The sequence below is a fragment of the Aethalodelphis obliquidens genome, unplaced genomic scaffold (genome assembly GCF_003676395.1).
Source record: "Aethalodelphis obliquidens isolate GAN/ISIS:26980383/991018 unplaced genomic scaffold, ASM367639v1 scaffold8, whole genome shotgun sequence".
Taxonomy (NCBI): Eukaryota; Metazoa; Chordata; class Mammalia; order Artiodactyla; family Delphinidae; genus Aethalodelphis; species Aethalodelphis obliquidens.
Genome location: NW_020837952.1, coordinates 61,285,005 through 61,304,055, shown reverse-complemented (window position 1 = coordinate 61,304,055; position 19,051 = coordinate 61,285,005). Strand labels below are relative to the sequence as shown.

General features: G+C 48.8%; 2 protein-coding genes and 1 long non-coding RNA gene across 13 annotated transcripts in view; 2 read left to right on the top strand and 1 right to left on the bottom strand.

Annotated features, from left to right (window-relative positions):
- Positions 1 to 5,601: 5,601 nt before the first annotated feature.
- CDPF1 (cysteine rich DPF motif domain containing 1) lies at positions 5,602 to 10,361 on the top strand. 7 transcript variants are annotated; one of them, XM_027107989.1, is made up of 4 exons: positions 5,602 to 5,832; positions 8,165 to 8,277; positions 9,275 to 9,491; positions 9,775 to 10,361. In XM_027107989.1, the coding sequence occupies exons 2-4, from the start codon at positions 8,165 to 8,167 to the stop codon at positions 9,919 to 9,921; spliced, it is 477 nt and encodes a 158-aa protein (XP_026963790.1). In that variant the 5' UTR covers positions 5,602 to 5,832; the 3' UTR covers positions 9,922 to 10,361. The 7 variants fall into 7 exon arrangements, with proteins under 7 accessions (XP_026963790.1, XP_026963789.1, XP_026963791.1 ...); XM_027107988.1 differs by lacking the exon at positions 5,602 to 5,832 and adding an exon at positions 5,940 to 6,268; XM_027107990.1 differs by lacking the exon at positions 5,602 to 5,832 and having other exon boundaries at positions 5,940 to 8,277; positions 9,320 to 9,491.
- A 200-nt stretch (positions 10,362 to 10,561) lies between these two features.
- The window catches only part of PPARA (peroxisome proliferator activated receptor alpha), a 75,726-nt gene continuing 67,236 nt past the window's right edge, over positions 10,562 to 19,051 (bottom strand). For all 4 annotated transcript variants that reach the window (XM_027107983.1, XM_027107982.1, XM_027107984.1 and 1 more), the window contains exon 8: positions 10,562 to 18,061. In XM_027107983.1, coding sequence (XP_026963784.1) covers positions 17,814 to 18,061 — 248 coding nt within the window. In that variant the 3' untranslated portion in view covers positions 10,562 to 17,813. The remainder of the gene's footprint in view (positions 18,062 to 19,051) is intronic.
- LOC113621164 (uncharacterized) lies at positions 12,353 to 18,951 on the top strand. Of its 2 annotated transcripts, none has more exons than XR_003433090.1 (3): positions 12,353 to 12,467; positions 17,847 to 17,983; positions 18,801 to 18,951. It is a non-coding gene; the product is annotated as an uncharacterized LOC113621164 (long non-coding RNA). The 2 variants fall into 2 exon arrangements; XR_003433089.1 differs by having other exon boundaries at positions 12,365 to 12,467; positions 17,844 to 17,983.

The following is a 19,051-nucleotide window of genomic DNA, read 5'->3' as shown; positions in this document are numbered from 1 at the left end:
GACCACCGGTTCCAAGTGAAGTGCACGTTCATGGTTAGCACCTCTCATTACCACCTGACTTTTGAACAGGTTGGGAAGGCGTAAGCATGGGGGCCAAATGTTTACTTTTTCCTGGGGTCTGGTCAGGTGCAGTCACCCATGGGACGCAGAACGGGGGAGTGTAAGCCCCAGGTGATGTGCAGGCGACATGGGGCAGGCCTCGCCCTAGAGGCTTCGAAGACCTAGGCAGACAAGGCAGACTCGGGTGCTCTGTGGCTGGATACACCCAGACATTCTTCCCAAATTTAGGATCAGCTGAAGTCTCTACCCCTGTGGTGCTGTGGGAGGCCGAGGGTTACACTAATTGGCCTCGCTTCCCTGGAAGAAAGCCTCCAGGCCCGCATAGCATCTCATGATTGGGAGCTGTGAGTGACAGGGTCATAAAGGCAGGGCCCAAGTGGGCCATCCAGGAACAAGGCGGGGGTGGGGGGTGGGGTGGGCTGATTGATGACCAGGGACAGCAGCTGCAGGCCCCTCAAAGGAGACAAGACTGTCACCTTGTGGCTACAGTGAGAAGTCTAGCAGAGTCACAGGGCTGTTTCCACGCATACTGGGAGAGAGGGGAGTGCCAGGGGCCTTCTAATGATAGAGCAATGACAAGTATTTACATAGTTTAGAAATATTAGAGATGCCAATTATAACATTGTCAGTGTGAAAATTAATAAAGGGACACCTCACTAAAATGGAGTCGGGAGGCCAGAAGTGGGGGCTCTCATGCACGTACCACTCAGGCCAACACAGATCCCAACGGGAAGAGAGGTACCATTCCTCTCCGGCAGGAGGCGATGCTACTTTACCCAGCAGCAGGAGGAAAGAAGGTTTTCTCCTCGCCTGGCAACAGCCCAGCCAATAAGAGACTGTCACAACTCACACTAGATTTCCTACTCCCAGTTTCCTCCAATGGACAGTTTGTTTATAAAAGCCCCGCCCAACTTCCCTTTCTCTATAAAAAAAGTTCCCTCTCCTTTGCTTTACCAGACTTACGCGTCCCAAATTGCAGTTCTTTGCTGCTCCCGAATAAACCCATCTTGCTGGTAAAAATAACCGCTGGTGAAAACAAAACTGGCTGTTTTATTGTTTTAGGTTAACATCAGGAAAACAAAGTAACGAGACAATCAAAATTTAGAAGGTCATTTTCACAGGACATGGCAACAATTTCTAAAGGAGTCTTTTAAGACGCCTTTGTTCCCATCAGTTTCCAGGGATAGGGTAGGCATGTTCCAGAACAAGTTGGAAACAGTTATGAATACCCTCCCAAGTCTGTATTGCACAGGAAAACAAGATAAATGTTCTTGGATTTGTTCTCCATGTACCCCTTATTAACTCAGAGCAGTAGAACAAGTTTTAGATGCAGAGAGACGGCTCCATCTGAAGCTCCACGTCCTTCATCTACCTCAAACCCTTTTACCAATTATGAAGACTTGCATTTGTAAGGCCTGCTTCTGTATGTATATTATACTCTTAAATATTTACTTCAAAGCTATACACCGTTAAAGGCATTTTGTCCATTGCAATAAATTCAGGTCTCTCCATGCATCCTCCCTCCACCACTCCACAGAGGGCCAGCCTTTCCCTTGAGCCAGAAGAAACCTCCAGTGTCTCTTGTCGTGGAAGACTTCATCTGGGTGCTGGTTACACTGCTGTACTTACTTTGTGAGAGTTCATCTTGCCGCACACTTAGGAAGTATCTACTTTTCTGTATGTATGTTACGCTTTTAAGAGTTTACTTAAAAAACTAAGGCCTGCTTCTGGAATTTCATTAGCACTAAAATAAAAGTGCCAGACTTTGGATGTTAATTTTACTGGCAGAAATGGAGAAACGGATGAATAAGATTGGACTTAACAGTGAAATGAGGTATGTAAGGAATTAATCCTCCAGAGTTACCCCCTCCTTTCATTGCTGTTAGCAATGCTTTGCTTTAGATTCTAATCTGCATTCAATTCCTTATTTTTCAATTTTCAAATTTCCTTTCTCAGGCTTCACTTGAATATGCAATGTATAATACTTGTTTAGTGTCATGATTTTTAAAAAGCTTAATCGCTTAAGACAACATTTATACAAGGTCTTATAAGTCCTGCCACAACATCTAGGTAGCTATATTCCCTGGCAAGGCCACCCCTAACGTCGTGGGGTCCAGGCAGGATGACAAATATCTGCATGTCTAAATATTTAAAGGTTATAAAACAAGTTTACAAACCATTACATAAAATATGTTATAGCCACCTATCTTGACACCCACACTTTCATAAGGGCAAAATTAAAAATTATTTGTAATGCTATGGTTTTTATATAGATGAAAAATGGGCAGAATATCAAAGATAACTGAATTACTATTGTGTACCTCTGGGTGTTCTGTTGGTGGGCCACTGATCTTTGGATGAGTAAAAAAACATACATAATCCATAAATTATTGTGCGTGTGTTCCATAAAGTTTATTTTTCTTGAATTCATTTCAGAAAAATCATCGTGTTGATAATTACAAAGATTTTCACATAACTGTGTTGTATTGACAATAGTGCCAAGTTAGACAAACTTTCCTGAGTCTTAATAGTTTGCAGGTAGTTTTTAATGATTTCAGCTGGGAGAAACTTCACTCTGCTGAGGGAGTAGCAACTGGAACTGTCAATAAATTTCTGAAAGTTTTAGATTTAGAATTGAACCATGAGTATTGATATCATGTTTAAACACTGTAAGGAGGGTGCATATAAAAAGATCATATTATATTACCATTATATTAAACATCATTATATTCTCCTTTCGTTTCATCATATAAATGTCATCATTAATTCATTGTTATCATCATTTGTTATAACACATCTAGATCCATCCAGGTTTTGTTTTTGGTTTTGGTTCTGTTTTTTTTTGCGGTACGCGGGCCTCTCCTGTTGTGGAGCACAGGCTCAGCGGCCATGGCTCACGGGCCCAGCCACTCCACGGCATGTGGGATCTTCCCGGACCGGGGCACGAACCCGTGTCCCCTGCATCGGCAGGCGGACTCTCAACCACTGCACCACCAGGGAAGCCCCATCCAGTATTTTTTAAGTTTTTCACCTTTGACTTTTTTCAGCACTGGGATTTTATAAAGAAAACGGAAAACTGCAGTGAGTTGCTCACTTTGTTTAAATCTCTGTCGGATAGAGACTATGAGGATCCACAATGGTCAGAAAACAGTCTCTATGGAAATTAGTTTTGGGATTATTTGTGCACGACTCTTCTTCAGACTCCAGTAAATGTTACTGTTTCCTAGTTCTAACTTCCCAACGTTGTATTTGAATGTCATTTTAGTGGGTTTTTTTAAAAAAATGCACTTTATTTTTTAGAGCAGTTTATGTTTACATCAAAATTGACAGGAAGTTGCAGAGATTTCCCATATACCTCTGCCCACACACAAGCATAGCCTCCCCATGGTCACCATCCCCTGCCAGAGTGGAAGATCTGTTATAACTGATGAACCCACACTGGCACACCATAATCAAAGTCCATAGTTTACATTAGGGTTCACTCAGCATTACACATTCTATGGGTTTGAATAAATGTATAATGACATATCCACCATTATACCATCATATAGAGTATTTTCACTGCCCTAAAAATCCTGTGTCCTCAACCTTTTCATCCCTCCCTCCCCCCAACCCCTGATCAGTTTAGTATCTCCAATATTCTGCCTTTTCCAGACTGTCACAGAGTTGGAATCATACACTATGTAGCCTTTTCACATTGGATTCTTTCACTTAAGTCACATGCACCTACGTTCCCTCCATGTCTTTTCATGGCTTGATAGCTCATTTCTTTTTAGTGCTGAGTAATATTCCATTGTCTGGATGGACCACAGTTTATTTATCCATTGACCTACTGAAAGACATGTTGATTGCTTCCAAGTTTTGGCAATTATGAGTATGAATAAAGGTGTAATAACCATGTGTGCAGGTTTTTATATGGACATAATCTTTTGACTCCTTTGGGTAAATATCAAGGGGCATGATTGCCGGATCACATGGTAAGGGTATGTTTGTTTTGGTAAGTAACTTCCAAACTGTCTTTCAAAGTGGCTGCACCATTTTGCATCCCCACCAGCCATGAATGAGAGTTCCTGCTGCTCCACATCCTCGCCAGCATTTGCTGGTGTCAGTGTTCTGGATTTCGGCCATTCTAATAGGTGTGCAGTGGTATCTCATTGCTGTTTTAACTTGCATTTCCCTGATGACATAGGATGTGGAACATCTTTTCATATGCTTATTTGTCATCTGTGTATCTTCTTTGGTGAGGTGTCTGTTAAGGTCTTTGGCCCATTCTTTAATTGCGTTGTTTGTCTTATTACTGTTGAGTTTTAATAGTTCTTTGTACATTTTGGATAACAGTCCTTTGTCATATATACCTTTGGCAAATACTTTCTCTCATTCTGTGGCTTGTCTTTTCATTCTCTTGATTAAGTTCTTATTTCACATGCAGTTTCTTTTGGGAAACCATTTTTTTCTAAAGCTTTATTAGATATTTTTAATCCTTTTGGATTTTTTTGGTAAGTTTTTTCTTACATTAATAACTGTGGACAGCTCAAATCAAAATTAACTTTGTTTTCTGACAAAGTCCATGATTTGCTCTTTGAATATCATTTCACTTTAACTCTTCCAGTGCAGCTCGTAACTTGTCTAAACTGTCTAATGGCTTTGACAGCATTCGTGGGTTAACCAGTCATGTATCTCAGAGTGGATTTAGGTCAAATTTTAAATGCTTTATCAAGTGGCCCATCTTTGGGCAGATCCAAAAATAAAAACCAACAGTATGTAATCTTTGAATTGATCCAAAGAGTGCCCTTGCTGTAAGCACAGCTGAGGTCACATGCTCTAGTAGCAAAATGTAAGGGCTCGCTAATTCTTGAGGCTCACAGCAGGAGCCGCTCTGGCTCAAGTCCAGAAATAATTCTTGTTGCCAGCATTACTAAGACACCTTATATAATCCTTTTTTCTCGATTCCCCAAAGGAAGAAGTCCCAGACCTCAGGGCTGCTGGCTTCAGAATCATCCCCTAGCCCCGTAGAATGGTGCCTCGAATACACACGAGTAGAGGGGCCAGGAGTGGGGTGGGACGGCCACCGCAGGTCTAGGGAAGCCCTTGTCTGAGCTTCGGGACGGGGAGCTTGGGGTCCAGTGCAACTTTTGGTAGCTGATGTGGTTGGTGCCCCAAGGTGAAGACCTGGAAGTTGAAGGATGGTGGTCCCAGATGACGACGGGCATTGCAGGCCACTTAGGCCACTTTAAGGCTTTGGAGGGGTACAGTGACAAGTCCTGGCAGCACACAGCTTTTAAAGGTCGCAGGAAGCCACAGGGCTCATTTTGAACCCATTCTGTCTGTTGCCTTAGGGCACATAGTAATCACTGCCTGCGGCCCTGGCCCCAGGCCCCGGAGGCTTCCGTCCTAGTTGGGGGACGGGCAGCATAAGAACTAAGACCAGGGCATTTCGGTCCGAAGCGCGCGGTGAGAGAAACCACGTAGGGATGGAAATGCGGCTGGGGCCGGGCTATCTGTGGGTCGCGCACCGGCGGCACCGACTCTGTGGAGCCCGGTGGGAAACCCAGAAAGAAGCTGAGAGTCTTGGAGCAGCCAGGACATCAGGCCACGTCGGCGTGAGATATCCAGGTGCTGCCCAGCCGCTGCCAATCCCGAGAGATCGGGTACGGGAAGCCGCAGCTAGACGGAGGCCGAGGCGGAAGTCCGCCACGAGGCCCCTCCCCGCGACTCACCGCGCACGCGTCGTGGGCTCGGCGGCGTGGCGGCGCGGCGGCGGCGGCGGTAGTGGTGAGTGGCGCGGCCTGGCGGCTTGACGGGGACCTGTGCGGCCGCGCCCGGGTCCCTCCCGGTGCGTCTCGTGCGTCCGGCTCGGCCTGGGCGCCTCCGCGGAGCCCTGCGGGGTTCCGAGCGGCCTCCCGCGGCGCTGGGGGCGGGCCGCGGAGCCTGCGCCCCGGCTCATCCCCGGTCCCTCCCGGACTGCGCGGCGCCGCGGAGCCTTCCGAGTGCACGTCGGCTGATTCGACATAACCAAGGGAAAATCAATGAACTTGATGACAGGGCAGTAGAAATGACCCAAACTGAAACACAGAGAGAAAAGAGTAGAAAAAAACAAACCCAGAGCAAAGGGTCCAAGAACCGCGGGACAACATCAAAGTTTAACGTATTTGCGGTTGGAACCTCAGCGGGAGACAAGAAAGAATGGGGCAGAAGAAATATTTGAAGGGTAATGGTTAAGGATTTTCCAAAAGTAATGGAAGATACTAAACCACAGATCAAAATGCTTAAAGCAGCACAAGCAGGATAAATAGGTTTAAAAGGAAAAAAAAAAGTAGTTGTATAGTCAAACTGTCGAAAGCCAAAGGTGAACAGAAAATCTTCAGGGCAGCCAGAGGGCAATTCCATAGGTAGAGACGTTGGGGGAAACCCTCCAGGTGGCAGGAACAGCAGGAGCGAAGGCCGGGACACGGGTGTGTGTGTGTGTGTGTGTGTGTGTGTGTGTGTGAAAGTGCAGGACAGTGATGGAGCCACTTGAACTGCAGCCTGCTGTATGGAGGGGTGGGGGCTGGACGGCAGAGTCACTGGGAGATAAGTCCCAAGTTAAAGAGGCCTTAAATGCCAAGGAAGGGAATTTATTCTGTAGTCAGGTGGGGAGCCCCTTGGCTCTGAAGCACCGCCCAGAGCCTTGAATTTTGTCATGCTTTTTTATGCGTCTATTGAAATGATGGTGTGGTTTTTCTTCCTTTATTCAGTTACTCTCATGAGTTGGCATTCACTGGTTTTCGAATGTTGAGCCAACATTGCCTTCCTGGGTTGAATCCGCTCTGTCGTGACGCCCTAGGCTTCTTATGTATTATTGAATTCAGTTTGCTAATATTTTGCTGAAGATATTTGCTTGTGAAGGGTATTACTCTGTAGTTTTCCTGTAGTAGCCTTGTCTGATGAATGGTATCAGGGTAATACTGGCAGTTTTGGTGTCCATGTAATATAGGCCTCAAAATCACTTGGGAAGTGTTCCTTTCTCTGTATTCTGAAACAGTTTCTGTAGGTTGGTATTACTTCTTCCTTAAATGCTTGACAATTTGCTGGTAAAGACATCTGGGCATGAAGTTTTGCTGGTGTTCTGTTTCTTTTTGTTGTTGTTCTTTTTGTTTGTTTTTGTACTATTTCATTTTAAAGGAAAATTTTAAATTATGAATTCAGTTTTCTTAATAGATAAAGGGCTATTCAGGTTTTCTGTTTTGAGTCAGTTCTGATAAATGGTGTTTTTTCAAGAGATATGTCCATTTCATCTAAACTGTCAGATTTATTTGGTAGAAAAGGTCACTGCATTCCTTTATTATCCTTTTAATGTCTGTAGTCTTAGTGATGTCCCCTGTTTCATTCCTCATTGTGGTAATTTGTATCTTCTTCCTGTTTTTCTTGATCAATCTAATTAGAGGTTGTCAACTTTATTGACATTTTGAAATGACCAGCTTTGGTTTTATCGTTTTTTTTTCCCTATTGTTTGCCCATTTTCTGTTTCTTTGATTTGTGTTATTTATTATTTTCTTCTTTCTGTTTATGTTGAGTTTAATTTGCATTTTTCTAGCTTCTTAAGGTGGAAAGTTAGATGACTTACTTTAAACCCTCTTTTCCAATTTAAGCATTTAAAACAGTGAATGTCCCTGTAAACACTGCTTAAGCTGCATTCTATGTATTTTGTATTTTAGTTTTCATTTAGTTCAAAATATTTTCTAATTTCTCTTGTGATTTCTTCTTTGAATTATGGTTTATTTGGAAGTATATCATTTAATTTCCAAATATTTGGAGATTTTCCATGTATCTCTTTGTTACTGATTTTAATTATTATGGGGTTGGAGCATGTACTCTATGATTTCAGGCTTTTAAAGCTTGAGGCTCATTTTATGGCCCAGAATATAGTCTATCTTGGTGAATAGCTCAAGTGCGCTTGAAAAGAACGTGTGACCTTGAGCAGGTCTCGTCACTTACTCTGAACTTGAGGTGCCTTGTCTGTACGCTGCCCTTCTCACCTGTGGGTAAGAAGCAGGCAGTGGGGAGCTTTGAGGTGTGGGTAGCTCTTGGTCCTGTAGGCGACATGCCCTGTCTTTTGACCTTGCAGATGGAGTGTGAGGCGGAGCGCCGCCCCTTGGGTGTGTTTGAGTGCCAGCTCTGTGCCTTAACTGCTCCGTATAGCTACGTGGGGCAGCAGCCCCCCGGCGCCCAGTCTGTCGCGTGAGTACCAGGGTCCCAGCACCCCAGGGAGCCCGCCCAGAGCTGGCTGGCCTAAGTCTGACACGGGGCTTGGGTGTTGTGTCTGGGGCCACCCGGCCCAGGCTCTGGGCACTTCAGGTGTGACCCAAGAAGGCATAGGGCAAGGTTCGACGCCATCCGGCTCTCCTAGAACCTCCAAGTCCCTACGTCCCTGCTCAGCCCAGAGTCCAGCACCTGCTCTGGCTGCAGGGTGGAAGCACCGTGGCTCAGGCTGAAACAGCTCAGCAGCTGGGAACGCAGGGAGCCGCAGAGGCCATCGCGTCTGGGGCTGGGCCTTGTCACTGGTCCCGCTGGTTCCTACGATGACACCTCAGCGGGAAGCTGCCCGCCTTGCGGCTCTTGTACTGGTGGGAGTGAGCCCTGAGGACCAGCTTCCTGTGCACCTGCCCACGGATGGCCCAGAGTAGCGCCAGTGGGTCCCGGGGCTTGATTCTTGACCTTCAACTTGTCCTCCATCAGAGGCCACCTTGTGGGGATCTGGCCACTACATTACGTGGGACCGGGGGGGCCAGGCTGGAGGAACCTGGGGTGTCGCCTCGGATCCTATCCTGTCTGTCTCCTTTCTGATGTGCGCTGTGAGGCCAGAACCTTAGCCAGTGTAAAGCGCCCTGTTCTCCCTGTGTGGAAGCAGGCAGTTTGGGAGCGGGTGTCATCCCGGAGGTGAGGGGAGGGCTTGGAGAGCTCGCATGGAGGCCTTGTGCCCGCCCGCCGCCCTGCTGAGTCAGGCTGGGGTCTGGGGGCTGAGTTGCAGCAGCCCTTCTTGGGGCCGAGGAGGAGTGGTTCTTTCCCTGCGGTCGACACGGAGCCCGGAGCAGGTCTCATTTCATCCCAGCCGGGCGCCACTGCTCGCCTCTCTGCTACTACTTGGTGGCACTGGGGGCCACCCCTCCCCGCGATGAGCTCGCACGGCGAGCAGGCCCCGGGGAGGTCCGTGCAGCCGGCTACCTTTCGTCAGCAGAGGTTTGGGCCATTCTGCCCACCGGCACCACTTCCTGTCCCGCAGCCTCCTGGAGGAGAGCTACGTCATGAGGGACCCCTTCACCCCCAACAAGGACAGATTCCTGATCCTCGGCTCGAGATGCAGCGTATGTGGCAGGCTGGTGTGCGTGGGCCCGGTGGGTAAGCCACGTGCAGCCGGGGCCGCTTTCCCTCTCTCCCTGTGGCTGGGACCTCACGTGAGTGACTGTGAGAGAGGTGACACGTGAGCCTTTCCCAGGGACCGTGTGAGCAGCAGCCTTTCCTGGCCTTGGTGGTCCTGGGAGCCCTCACAGTCACGCAGCTGGTCTGCTGCATTATGGGTGGGTCCCTGCAGCCAGCAGAGGGGTAGGGGACAGGCAAGCTGGGGTCAGTTAGAGGGTCTCATTGGGGTCTGAGGAAGAGGGATTCTCGGAGGCTCTGGGGGACGCTGCAGTGTGCATCCCATGGCACGCAGGCTCCTCCGTCCCCCTCTTCTTTCAGGACTGCAGTTTATTCTACTCCAAGAGATTTTGCCTCCCCTGTGTCCGGGAGAACATTGATGCTTTCCCTCAGGAAATTCAGCAAGACTTGGAGAAAAGGAAAGTCCCATCCAAGAGGCCTGCCAGCCAGCCTGGTTCTCGAACATGAGTCCAGTCGGGTACCAGGCCTGCAGCAGTGTGCTGCACGGGGCTCCTGGCCAGTGGGCTTCTGTGGCCTGGCTCGGAGATGGGGCCAAGCTGGGAGCCGCTGTCACCGACCTTGTTTCTGGGCCATCGGGAGCCGTGTCTGCAGCCAGAGGGAGCTGGGGTCCGCCTGCAGCAGCAACAGGGCCAGGAGCCACGCAGAGAGGGCGCCCAAAAGGCAGACCCCAGACCCCGGTGCTCCGAAGACCGCAGCACCCCTGCCCTCACGGCGCCCACCTTAGCAATTGGTGAGACACTGATTGTGGGCTCACCATGTGCCTGCCAGTTCTTAGAGGGCAGGAACTGCTCTGTGCGATTCTGTAGTTTCCGCAGGACCAGCGCACACTGCCTGGAGGGTGTTAGAAACGTGTTTGATGAGAATATGAATAAAGGGCTTTTACTGACCGACGTTTGTGCTGGGTTTTGTCTTCTGGGGCCGCGTTGTCCCAGGTCCGCTCTGTCACTGGACTCTACAGGTAGAGACCACGTCAGCTCTGGGGCTGGGGGACTGTTCTGGGTTAAGGGCAGACCCTACAGCTGGGGATCGGTTTTCTTCAGACCAAACAATACAGTTCATCTCATAGCATCACTGAAAACTCGCCAGGTAATTTTTAAAAATAGTTTATTTTTTAAAACCATTAAGGCAAAACTGTACCCTGAAATTAACTCTTTACATTCATCAGTCTTACAGTAGGACATTCCAAACATATAAGTTCCCGTAAATTCAGGATAGAAATCAATATATACGATCAGTTCAATCTCCTAAAGGGAAAATGAGTAAGACCCAAAATTAAACAAAAATTAAAGTTATTTTATAGCCATTTTCTAATTGCCTGGAACCACTGCCAGTAAAGTGACTAAGATTCCATTTGCTCTCCTCTGCACACCCTGGCTGCCTGCGGCCCCGGATTCCCCGCCAATCACACCCAGAGGGTCTGGGCTGGAGAGAGGGCGTCAGAGCCTGCTCAGAAAAGATCTGCTTTGGAATCGCTCCTGTTTAGTATAAAACACAAAGGGTCTGTCAGCCCCTAAATACTTTGAGAGTATAAGGCACCCAAGAACAGTAACGATAAACACACGCCAAGGACTCGAGCTCAGCCCTGGCTTTGGGAACCTGCACCACTCTGCCGTGCGTCTGGCAAAGGCTCCCCCTGGGTTTGGATGTGACGGCCCTGTGGGTCCCGGGGGCGGTACAGATCCCCATCAGGAAGAAATCTGCCAAGGTATGGAAAACATCGTGTGGGAGGCTCACGGGCTCTGTGGCTTCCGCTTTATACTCCGGGTTGGGCTCTGGAGGCTGGCAGAGACCCAGCCGTTGCCAGTCACTGCCATCAGCATCTTGCAAATTGCAAAGTTCTTTGGTAACAACCCACAGGTAGTAATTCCCTGAAGAACAGACAGCTACTTACTACACAGGAATAGTTCATGGTCTCCAGCGGGATCCTCCTGTGTGAAATCGGTGACTTCTGACCTGGGTCAGAGGCAGCCTTGGTGGTAGAAATGATAGAACAGACTCATTCGTGTGTGAGGAAGCATGAGGAAGGGAACAGGTTTACAGGGAAGTGAATTCCACATGGCTCAGGAGAGAAGGAGAGCTCTGATGTGTGTGTGTGCGTGCGTGCGCTTGTATTTCAGTTGTGATATTTCAGCTTCCTGTGTGTTTCCAACACGTCCGAGAGCCAGGCTAGTGAGAGTATACGTCAGTTAACACTGATTGCAGAAGAATCCCAATGTTTGCTATTAGATGCGTGATTGTGAGTAAAATATTTACATTAGGATTTTTTTTAAAAACCCTCAAATCACAGTATTTAAGATATAGCTATTAACATAGTTCTTTTTTTACCATACAGTGTAGAAAAAATAGTGATACTCGAACCCGAATACTGTAATTTTACCAAAAACTGCACTGAGTGGTATCCATCTCGTGTGAGGTACATTTTTTTTCAGGCCTGAAAAAAGGACCAGACCGCCTGTGCCTTTAAAAAGAGAAGACATTTGCCCAAAGTGAATGATTTGACCTTGAAAAGATGAGCCACTCACTTGTGTTCAGGGCCTGGAGGCTCAGCGGCCCCCACCCCTTGTCGGGGGAGCCAGGGCTCACCTGGGGAGCTTGTCTGCGCTCCGGCTGCCATGACGCTGTAATGTTCATCACTTAATGAATTTTAGATGCTGAGGGTGACAGCGGGGGGAGAAGGGCAAGAGAGGAGGAGGCTGGTGTATTACCTTCAGCGGGGGAAAAACATGGAAGCTTTTCACATTCCACCCAAACTAGCAAACACATTTTAAATGAAAAATACCTGACCCAGGTCTTAATTTGCTATTTGTGATGTAAAAAATTGCTATTTCTTTGATTTTTTTCATGTAATGCATTTAACAGCCACGGGGCCTGAGGTCCTTGATGTTTACCAGTTGCTGTAGTCAAGAGGTGACGTTGACGTGGATGCAGTGTGGTCTTCTATGTGGCAAAGGATTCCAGAAGGATGTGACCGCATGTGTTCCCCTTGGACCACGGTATATGGCCCCCCTTTCTCAGGGGGGTGGAAGTAAACGGTTACACTTCTCTTATCTCAGACTGAAATTCTGAGAAGCAGATGGTCTGTCGAGAGCCCCCCTCTAGATCTGAGGAGTCCGGGTGCCTCGAGCCGGGAAAGGGCGTCTGGAAATGAGCCCTGGGCGGCGGCTTCTCACTCTCTGCCCTAACAAGCAGCCACACCCGCAGCAGCCCACTCTGCTGAGATAAGGTTAAGGACCTGCCGCGTTCCACAGACACAGCATTGTGCAGAGCGTTACATAATACTTTAAGTGAAAGTGTGGAGACGCGTTGTCTTAGTCTTTTCCTTGCAGAACTTCCACTATCACATTTCAGTTTGTCCCGTAGTTTCCACAGAAGTAGGACGGGCCTCCTGTGTTCTGAGTCCTTTGCTGTCTCTCCCGTGTGTTTCACGGGCTGAGGGTCCACGACCATTTTCCTGAATGGTATTAAAATGGCACCTAAAAATAGATACAAATCTCAGCAAAAACTTTTAGACCTCAACCTTTGGAGCCTAACCTTAGATCTTTCTGGGCAGAAGGTCCCTAGAGGAGAACACGCCACCGGAAAAGTCCTTGCACTGAGGAGGAGGAAAGCGCCCAGTTAGCGGGGGTGGGGACGCTGTCAGCAGTCACTGTCATGGCCCTTCGGCCCTTCGTTCGCTCCTCCCAGCCGAGCTGTCTGCGGAGCCTTCCTGCTGTGCCGCCTGGAAGTCACTGCTGTCAGGAAGGCAAGAGTCCCCTTAGCTGACAGCTCCATGCAGCTCCATACCAGCTCTTGGTTGGTAAGAACCCACAATCCCGGGGGAGCCCCGTAAATCAGCTTGGACCAACACTTAAGAGAAGCTGGGCCGCTTACAAGATGAGAAGAATAAATACAGACAGTCTGTCTCTGGAACCGTCCAGTGCCCACACCACAAACACCGTGGGAACCGTGAGTGTGGCGAAAATCCTCCCTGGACACTTTTTAATAATCGCTGAGCCCCCCGCTGGTGGCATCGGTCTTAGTTTGCAACTTCTATGGACAGTACAATTTCCTCGCATCTCCTGAGTCAACACCACTGTTGTGAACCTAAGAACAAGTGACCCCTCCAGGAACACGTGCAGCCCAGGCACCGGGCTAACTCACAGGGAGCGCCTCGCCGCAACCTTGCCCGTCTTAAATGCAGGGGCGGGAAGTGCGGGAAGCAGGCCACCCCTGGGCCTAACCCTGCACCGCCAGGCGGCCCTTCGTCCAAGCTGGTGTTTTCCACTTGAAGACGGGGCTGAGGATTGGAGGCGACGGCAGGAACTTGCATCGACAGCGCAGGTGGGGAGCCGTGAGCACCTGGCACAGTCTTCCTCCTGGGATCTGCGCTTTGAAAGGCCACACGGGTGGAAGAGGCACTTGAAGGTGGCTGGTTTTCCCCCGGTCCCTGGAAGCCCCCATAAAAGGCCATGCCGGTGATCAAGTTGGTCTTAGCTGGGAGCGCCGGACTCCCTGGTTGAAACAATGGACTTATATTTAAACAGGACTTTTTAAGACATTCCAGAGACAGGTGTGGTTATTGGGTCAAGACAAAAACAAAAAACCAAAAACCCTCCATCGTGCATCTGGCCACCAGGTGTCAAACGTGCCCAGTGTCACAGTGGCTTGAAAAGGAGTCGGGCACAGAGGGGCACAGGGGGGGCTGGGGCGTGGCGAGGCCTCGTGAAGCCACGGTGTGACTAAGGCTTGCACGGAGGCATCTCTCCACCCTTATCTGCCAGGATCTCCCCCATGAACAGGCTCACGCGTGGCCAGCAGGCACAGCTCAAGAGGAGGCGGCCCTGGGTGAGCAGGTCACCTGGGCCCTCGGCAGTGAAAGGGTGGAGTCCTAACCACTGGACCACCAGGGAATTCCCAAGGCTCCCTTTAAACAATAAAATTCCCTTAAAACTCCACAAAACCTTCCATTTCTCAGTGTGCACACAGCAAAGGTGAGCATCCAGCCTCTGAGCCCTAACAATAGATGGTCTGCCTAGAGCTGCACCAAAAGGCCCAGTGTTACGTGGACCTTAATTTTAACAGTATCTTTTGATAGCTCTATTGAGGTAGCTGTCATGCTGTAGGTTTGGGAAAACAGTAGTTGCTCAATTAATAGTACTTATCACCATGTATCAAACAAAGGATCTTACGTGGGCCTTGAGCTTCTGCTCAGATCTTAGGCTGCTGCCCTTTGCTGGAACGTCCACTGTCCTCAAGGTCGTCTGTTTCCTTAGAGTTTCATGTGGCCCAGTGTAGGAAACGCATCAGTACCGTGGAAAGGTGCGTTCTGTGCTCTTAAAGTAGAAGGAAGGACTCCCTTTAACAGGGACAGCTCTCACGGACATTCTGGAATTCTGAAATTCTTTCCCCTCCATTCACATTCACTGTTTACCCCTGTGCATGTATCCTCTTTGGGAAGATGCTTGAAACACTTCTCAGCGGGGAGCTGTAGAAAGGTCACAGGGAAACCGGAGGCCGGGCGGGCAGCAGGAAGGGCTCCGGTGCTCTGACAGTAGTCAAAGTGCTCCTCTGACGGCCGGGGCGCCCTGTTTCTGACAATGCTGGCCGTCAGGGCGGTGGCGTCCTGCATGTGAAGCCCTCAGGCTTCTCACAGGGTGGCAGGGGCAGAAGGCGGGGCGTGGGACCCCCAACTGGAAATGCCCAGGAGGCAGAGAGGAGGCGTGTTGGCAGGACGGCAGCAGGGTGTCCTGGAGGAGCCCCATGGTCCCCGCTTCCCAGACAAAGGCTGCCTGGTAATCTGTGGTCTCTGAGGAGTCTGGCACTTCCTGTGATGACAAGTCGAGGAAAGGAAGAACCAGGTTTAAACAGTGGCTTGAAGAGTGGGTCAAGGTGGTGAAAGGGGGTCCTGCCAGGTTCCGCATCCAGCATCCCGGGCTGCCAGCTCCACGCTTGTGGTCTGAAGCTTCCGGAACCTGCTTCCACTGGACCTCATGCTGACGTCTACTGAAACCTAGCAAGCCAGAGTGTGCTCTTTAAATAGCTACTGTTCGAAAAACGACCATATATTGAACTGGTGAATGATTCGTCTATATTTGACTCAGTGCTTGGAGAAATCTTTGACTAGGGGACCACAAATACTCAGAGTAGCAATTAGTGACTCTGTTATTTCAGATGAATTTCTTCCTATTAACAAGTGAACAGTGTCAAGTGGCTTTCAAGCTGAGGTCCTCTGTGGCTTCGCCAGGGGCATTGCTGGTGGTCTAGCTGGGCCCCAAGGGGACCAGATGCTCACTAACGCCGCTGATGCGGAACCTGCGCCCGCCATCAGCTTGCTCCCGTGGCGCGCGTGAGCTAGGAGCTCTTTCAGACAGGCTGTATGAGAAGCTAAACAGAACAGACAACCCTTCCAAAAGCCTGAGTCTCAAGGCTCACTTTCCGACGCTGTGTCCCTTTGAATAGATCTGTCCCAAGACACCAGAGCAAGAGGCCACATACGCCTGGCACCGGGATCCTGCCCCGAGACCTTGGACAAGCCACAGGCCTCCAGGCTCATCAGCCCAGGGAGTTCGCATTTGAGGAAAGAATGGGGACACGGATGCACCCTGTGACTCAGAGCTTAACTCCTTTCTGACTTAGGGCAACCCCTGATTGGTGTCATTCTGAAGTGGAAATGCTTTGATTTGCTTCCAGCAGATCCTCTGATTGGATCTTTAAAAGAAATAAAGATAAAACACACCACTAAACGTGTAATGTGTAAAAGGATGTCCTAATTGTAAGTTTTGCTTTTCTCTAGTTGAAGTCTCACAGTTTTATTTACAATAATGCTGATCTTGGGAACTTTATCAAATTCAATCCTAGCCATTCTTTAACGGCAAATAATAATGACCTTATAGAACCAAATTTCCTAAAGATAGAGGGGGAGGGGCACCCAGGGTACAACCAGGTCGTAAATGCTGTCGCCCAAGAGGCATCCGGGGGCTGAACTGGCAGGATCAGCCCAGTCTGGCTCGGGGGAGGCACTGCTGAAAGTTCCCTGATGGGACCATTCATCTACCATGGTGGACAGAAAAAGAGGATTTCCAGGTCCGTGTGCTCTAGACGAAAACCATATTCCATACCGCCTTCCTAACTGGACCAAGGTTGAAAAGTTGATCTTTAAGGCTGAAACAGATATTGCAGATAATGGCAAAACTACCTCACATATGTAGTTGGAAAAGGGAACAACTCTCAAAATCTTTGTAAAAACCACCAGCCTGTTGTGCATCCTGAGATGAGTACAACCACCATTTCGTATCCACCCCACACCCGCCCCCCGCCCCGGCCTGGCCCGTTCATTCTCCAGATGAGACCCCTGCCCCCAGGCCACAGGATAAAGTCACCTGTGCCTCGTCTTCTCCACTCCAGGGAGCAGCTACCACAGCAAGAGTTATAAAAATTAAGCCGCATGTTTAAAAAAGCAACACAGAAAAAGACCAAGGAGCTGCCTTGACAGAGGGGGCCCAGCGCAAGATTTACAAATAACTTGTCACTTTGCCCCTGGAGACGTGACCATGGCCCCCAAACAGCCTGAGTCAGTTGGTTCAGATTTGATCGGAAATGGAGGTGAGAGGAATGGGAAGCTGACATGCTTCAGAGTCTGTCTTGTTCCTGCTGACCACAGACACTAGCTTTAAACAGGCGGAGGATCGAGTCCAGAGGGCCCGTGAGACGTGGCTTTCCGGGATCTTCTACACAAACCTGGGAACAGGCTTTTTCACATATTAGTTACACCATGAAAACAGCGAACTGAAACAAAACAATTGCTGCATTTTGATAGCTTATCGAATCATTCTTTGACATTCTAAATCCTACGATTCAAAACCGGCATGTTGTCTTTCTTCAAATTCAGGAAACTTTTTAAATACCTAACCTTTGGAGACATCTAGGTTTACAGGATTATAAAAATTAAAAAGTGCTGATTAGTTTTCAAAATTATAAAGGAGCACAACAGTCAAAACGTGGTGCAAAGGGAAGACAGACCACGTATTTTGAGGTTAATTCACCAGTAAATTCCTAAGGTGACAAAGAAATCTGCATTGATTCACATCGGGTGCATTAAATCAGACCACTGAACACCATTCTGCATAATTTTCCAAGTCCTGACTAATAGCTGTTTATCACCAGCATTTCTTGAAGCAGTGGTTAAAAAAAGAAAGAAACATGGAACAGGATTCCGGTTACCTAGAGCTTATACTTTCCTTTGTCCCAGGTTCAAATGGTGACATTTGTGCAAAGTTGCGTTGCTCCCATCTCTCACTTGTAGTGCTGTCGCCTTTAAAAACGCTTGAAACGTTTCTTTTTTTGTGTGCATTTCCAAGAAATCAGTACATATCCCTGTAAATTTCCTGCAGCAGCGGGTGCAGGGCGGCGTCGGACTCTGTCTTCTTGATTACCTGCACCAGTTGCGCATGCTCCGTGACCAGCTGCCGCAGATCTGCCATCTTTTGCAGGAGTTTTGGGAAGAGAAAGACGTCGTCGGGATGGTTGCTCTGTAAGTGAAGTTTGAGCACGTGCACGATACCCTCCTGCATTTTTTCAATATGTCCCACGTTTAGAAGGCCGGGCCGATCTATCCTCAAAAGAAAGCAGAGATGTTTGAGTGCAATTACCAGCATGCTAATACCTAATAACTGTTTTTCAGTTTGAGAAACCTTTTTTTTTTTTTTGCGGTACGCGGGCCTCTTACTGCTGTGGCCTCTCCCGTTACGGAGCACAGGCTCCGGACGCGCAGGCTCAGCGGCCATGGCTCACGGGCCCAGCCGCTCCGCGGCATGTGGGATCTTCCCGGACCGGGGCACGAACCCGTGTCCCCTGCATCGGCAGGCGGACTCTCAACCACTGCGCCCCAGGGAAGCCCTTTTTTTTTTCTTTTGTTGGCGACGCCACTCAGCATGCGGGATCTTAGTTCCCCGACCAGGGATCAAACCTACGTCCCCTGCAGTGGAAGTGCAGAGTCCTAATCACTAGACTGCCAAGGAATTCCCGAGAAACCAAACATTCTGATTGGACATGGCCTTTTCTTTTTACCGAAAGCTCAGCTGCCTTTAGATGCTGTCAACTTACCTAGAAGATGGAACTAGACTTTTCCCAAGTCGCTGGGCCTGATAGGGGCAGACAGGACAAATACTCATTCCTAAATATTTCTACGACCTTAAAATGACTAGCTACCTTACGGGGTGGCCGCTTCATTTAGGATTTATCGGATTACCACCTGTCAGGGGAAAACCTGTATGTAGAGGAGTAACTATACACACAAACTGCTTTTGCATAATATGGAAAATGAAATTCTTCTTCCTGTGTCTTCTTAGGTGCTCGGTTTCAACAATATTTAAGGAGTGTGATTGTGTTTGACTTCGGTTTTGTGGTATAAAGCACCGTTACAGGTACCTTCCAACGTGTAAGTCAGCTGAAAAGAAGGTGGAGCCAGAAATGAATGGGAGGACGGATACGGGAGGATGCTGAGGATGGATACGGGAGGATGCTGAGGATGGATACGGGAGGATGCTGAGGTAACCCAGAGAGGGGAGGCCTGAGGCTTGGGGCAGGGAATCGGAGGATG

What these genes read in the sequence shown, in the direction of transcription:
- CDPF1 (XM_027107986.1), top strand. Translation starts at nt 8,141, where the DNA reads ATGCCCTGTCTTTTGACCTTGCAGATGGAGTGTGAGGCGGAGCGCCGC. An exon ending in CCCGGCGCCCAGTCTGTCGC is followed by an intron (nt 8,278 to 9,274) that starts GTGAGTACCAGG and finishes TTTCGTCAGCAG; the next exon opens with AGGTTTGGGCCATTCTGCCC. An exon ending in CCCTGTGGCTGGGACCTCAC is followed by an intron (nt 9,492 to 9,774) that starts GTGAGTGACTGT and finishes CTCTTCTTTCAG; the next exon opens with GACTGCAGTTTATTCTACTC.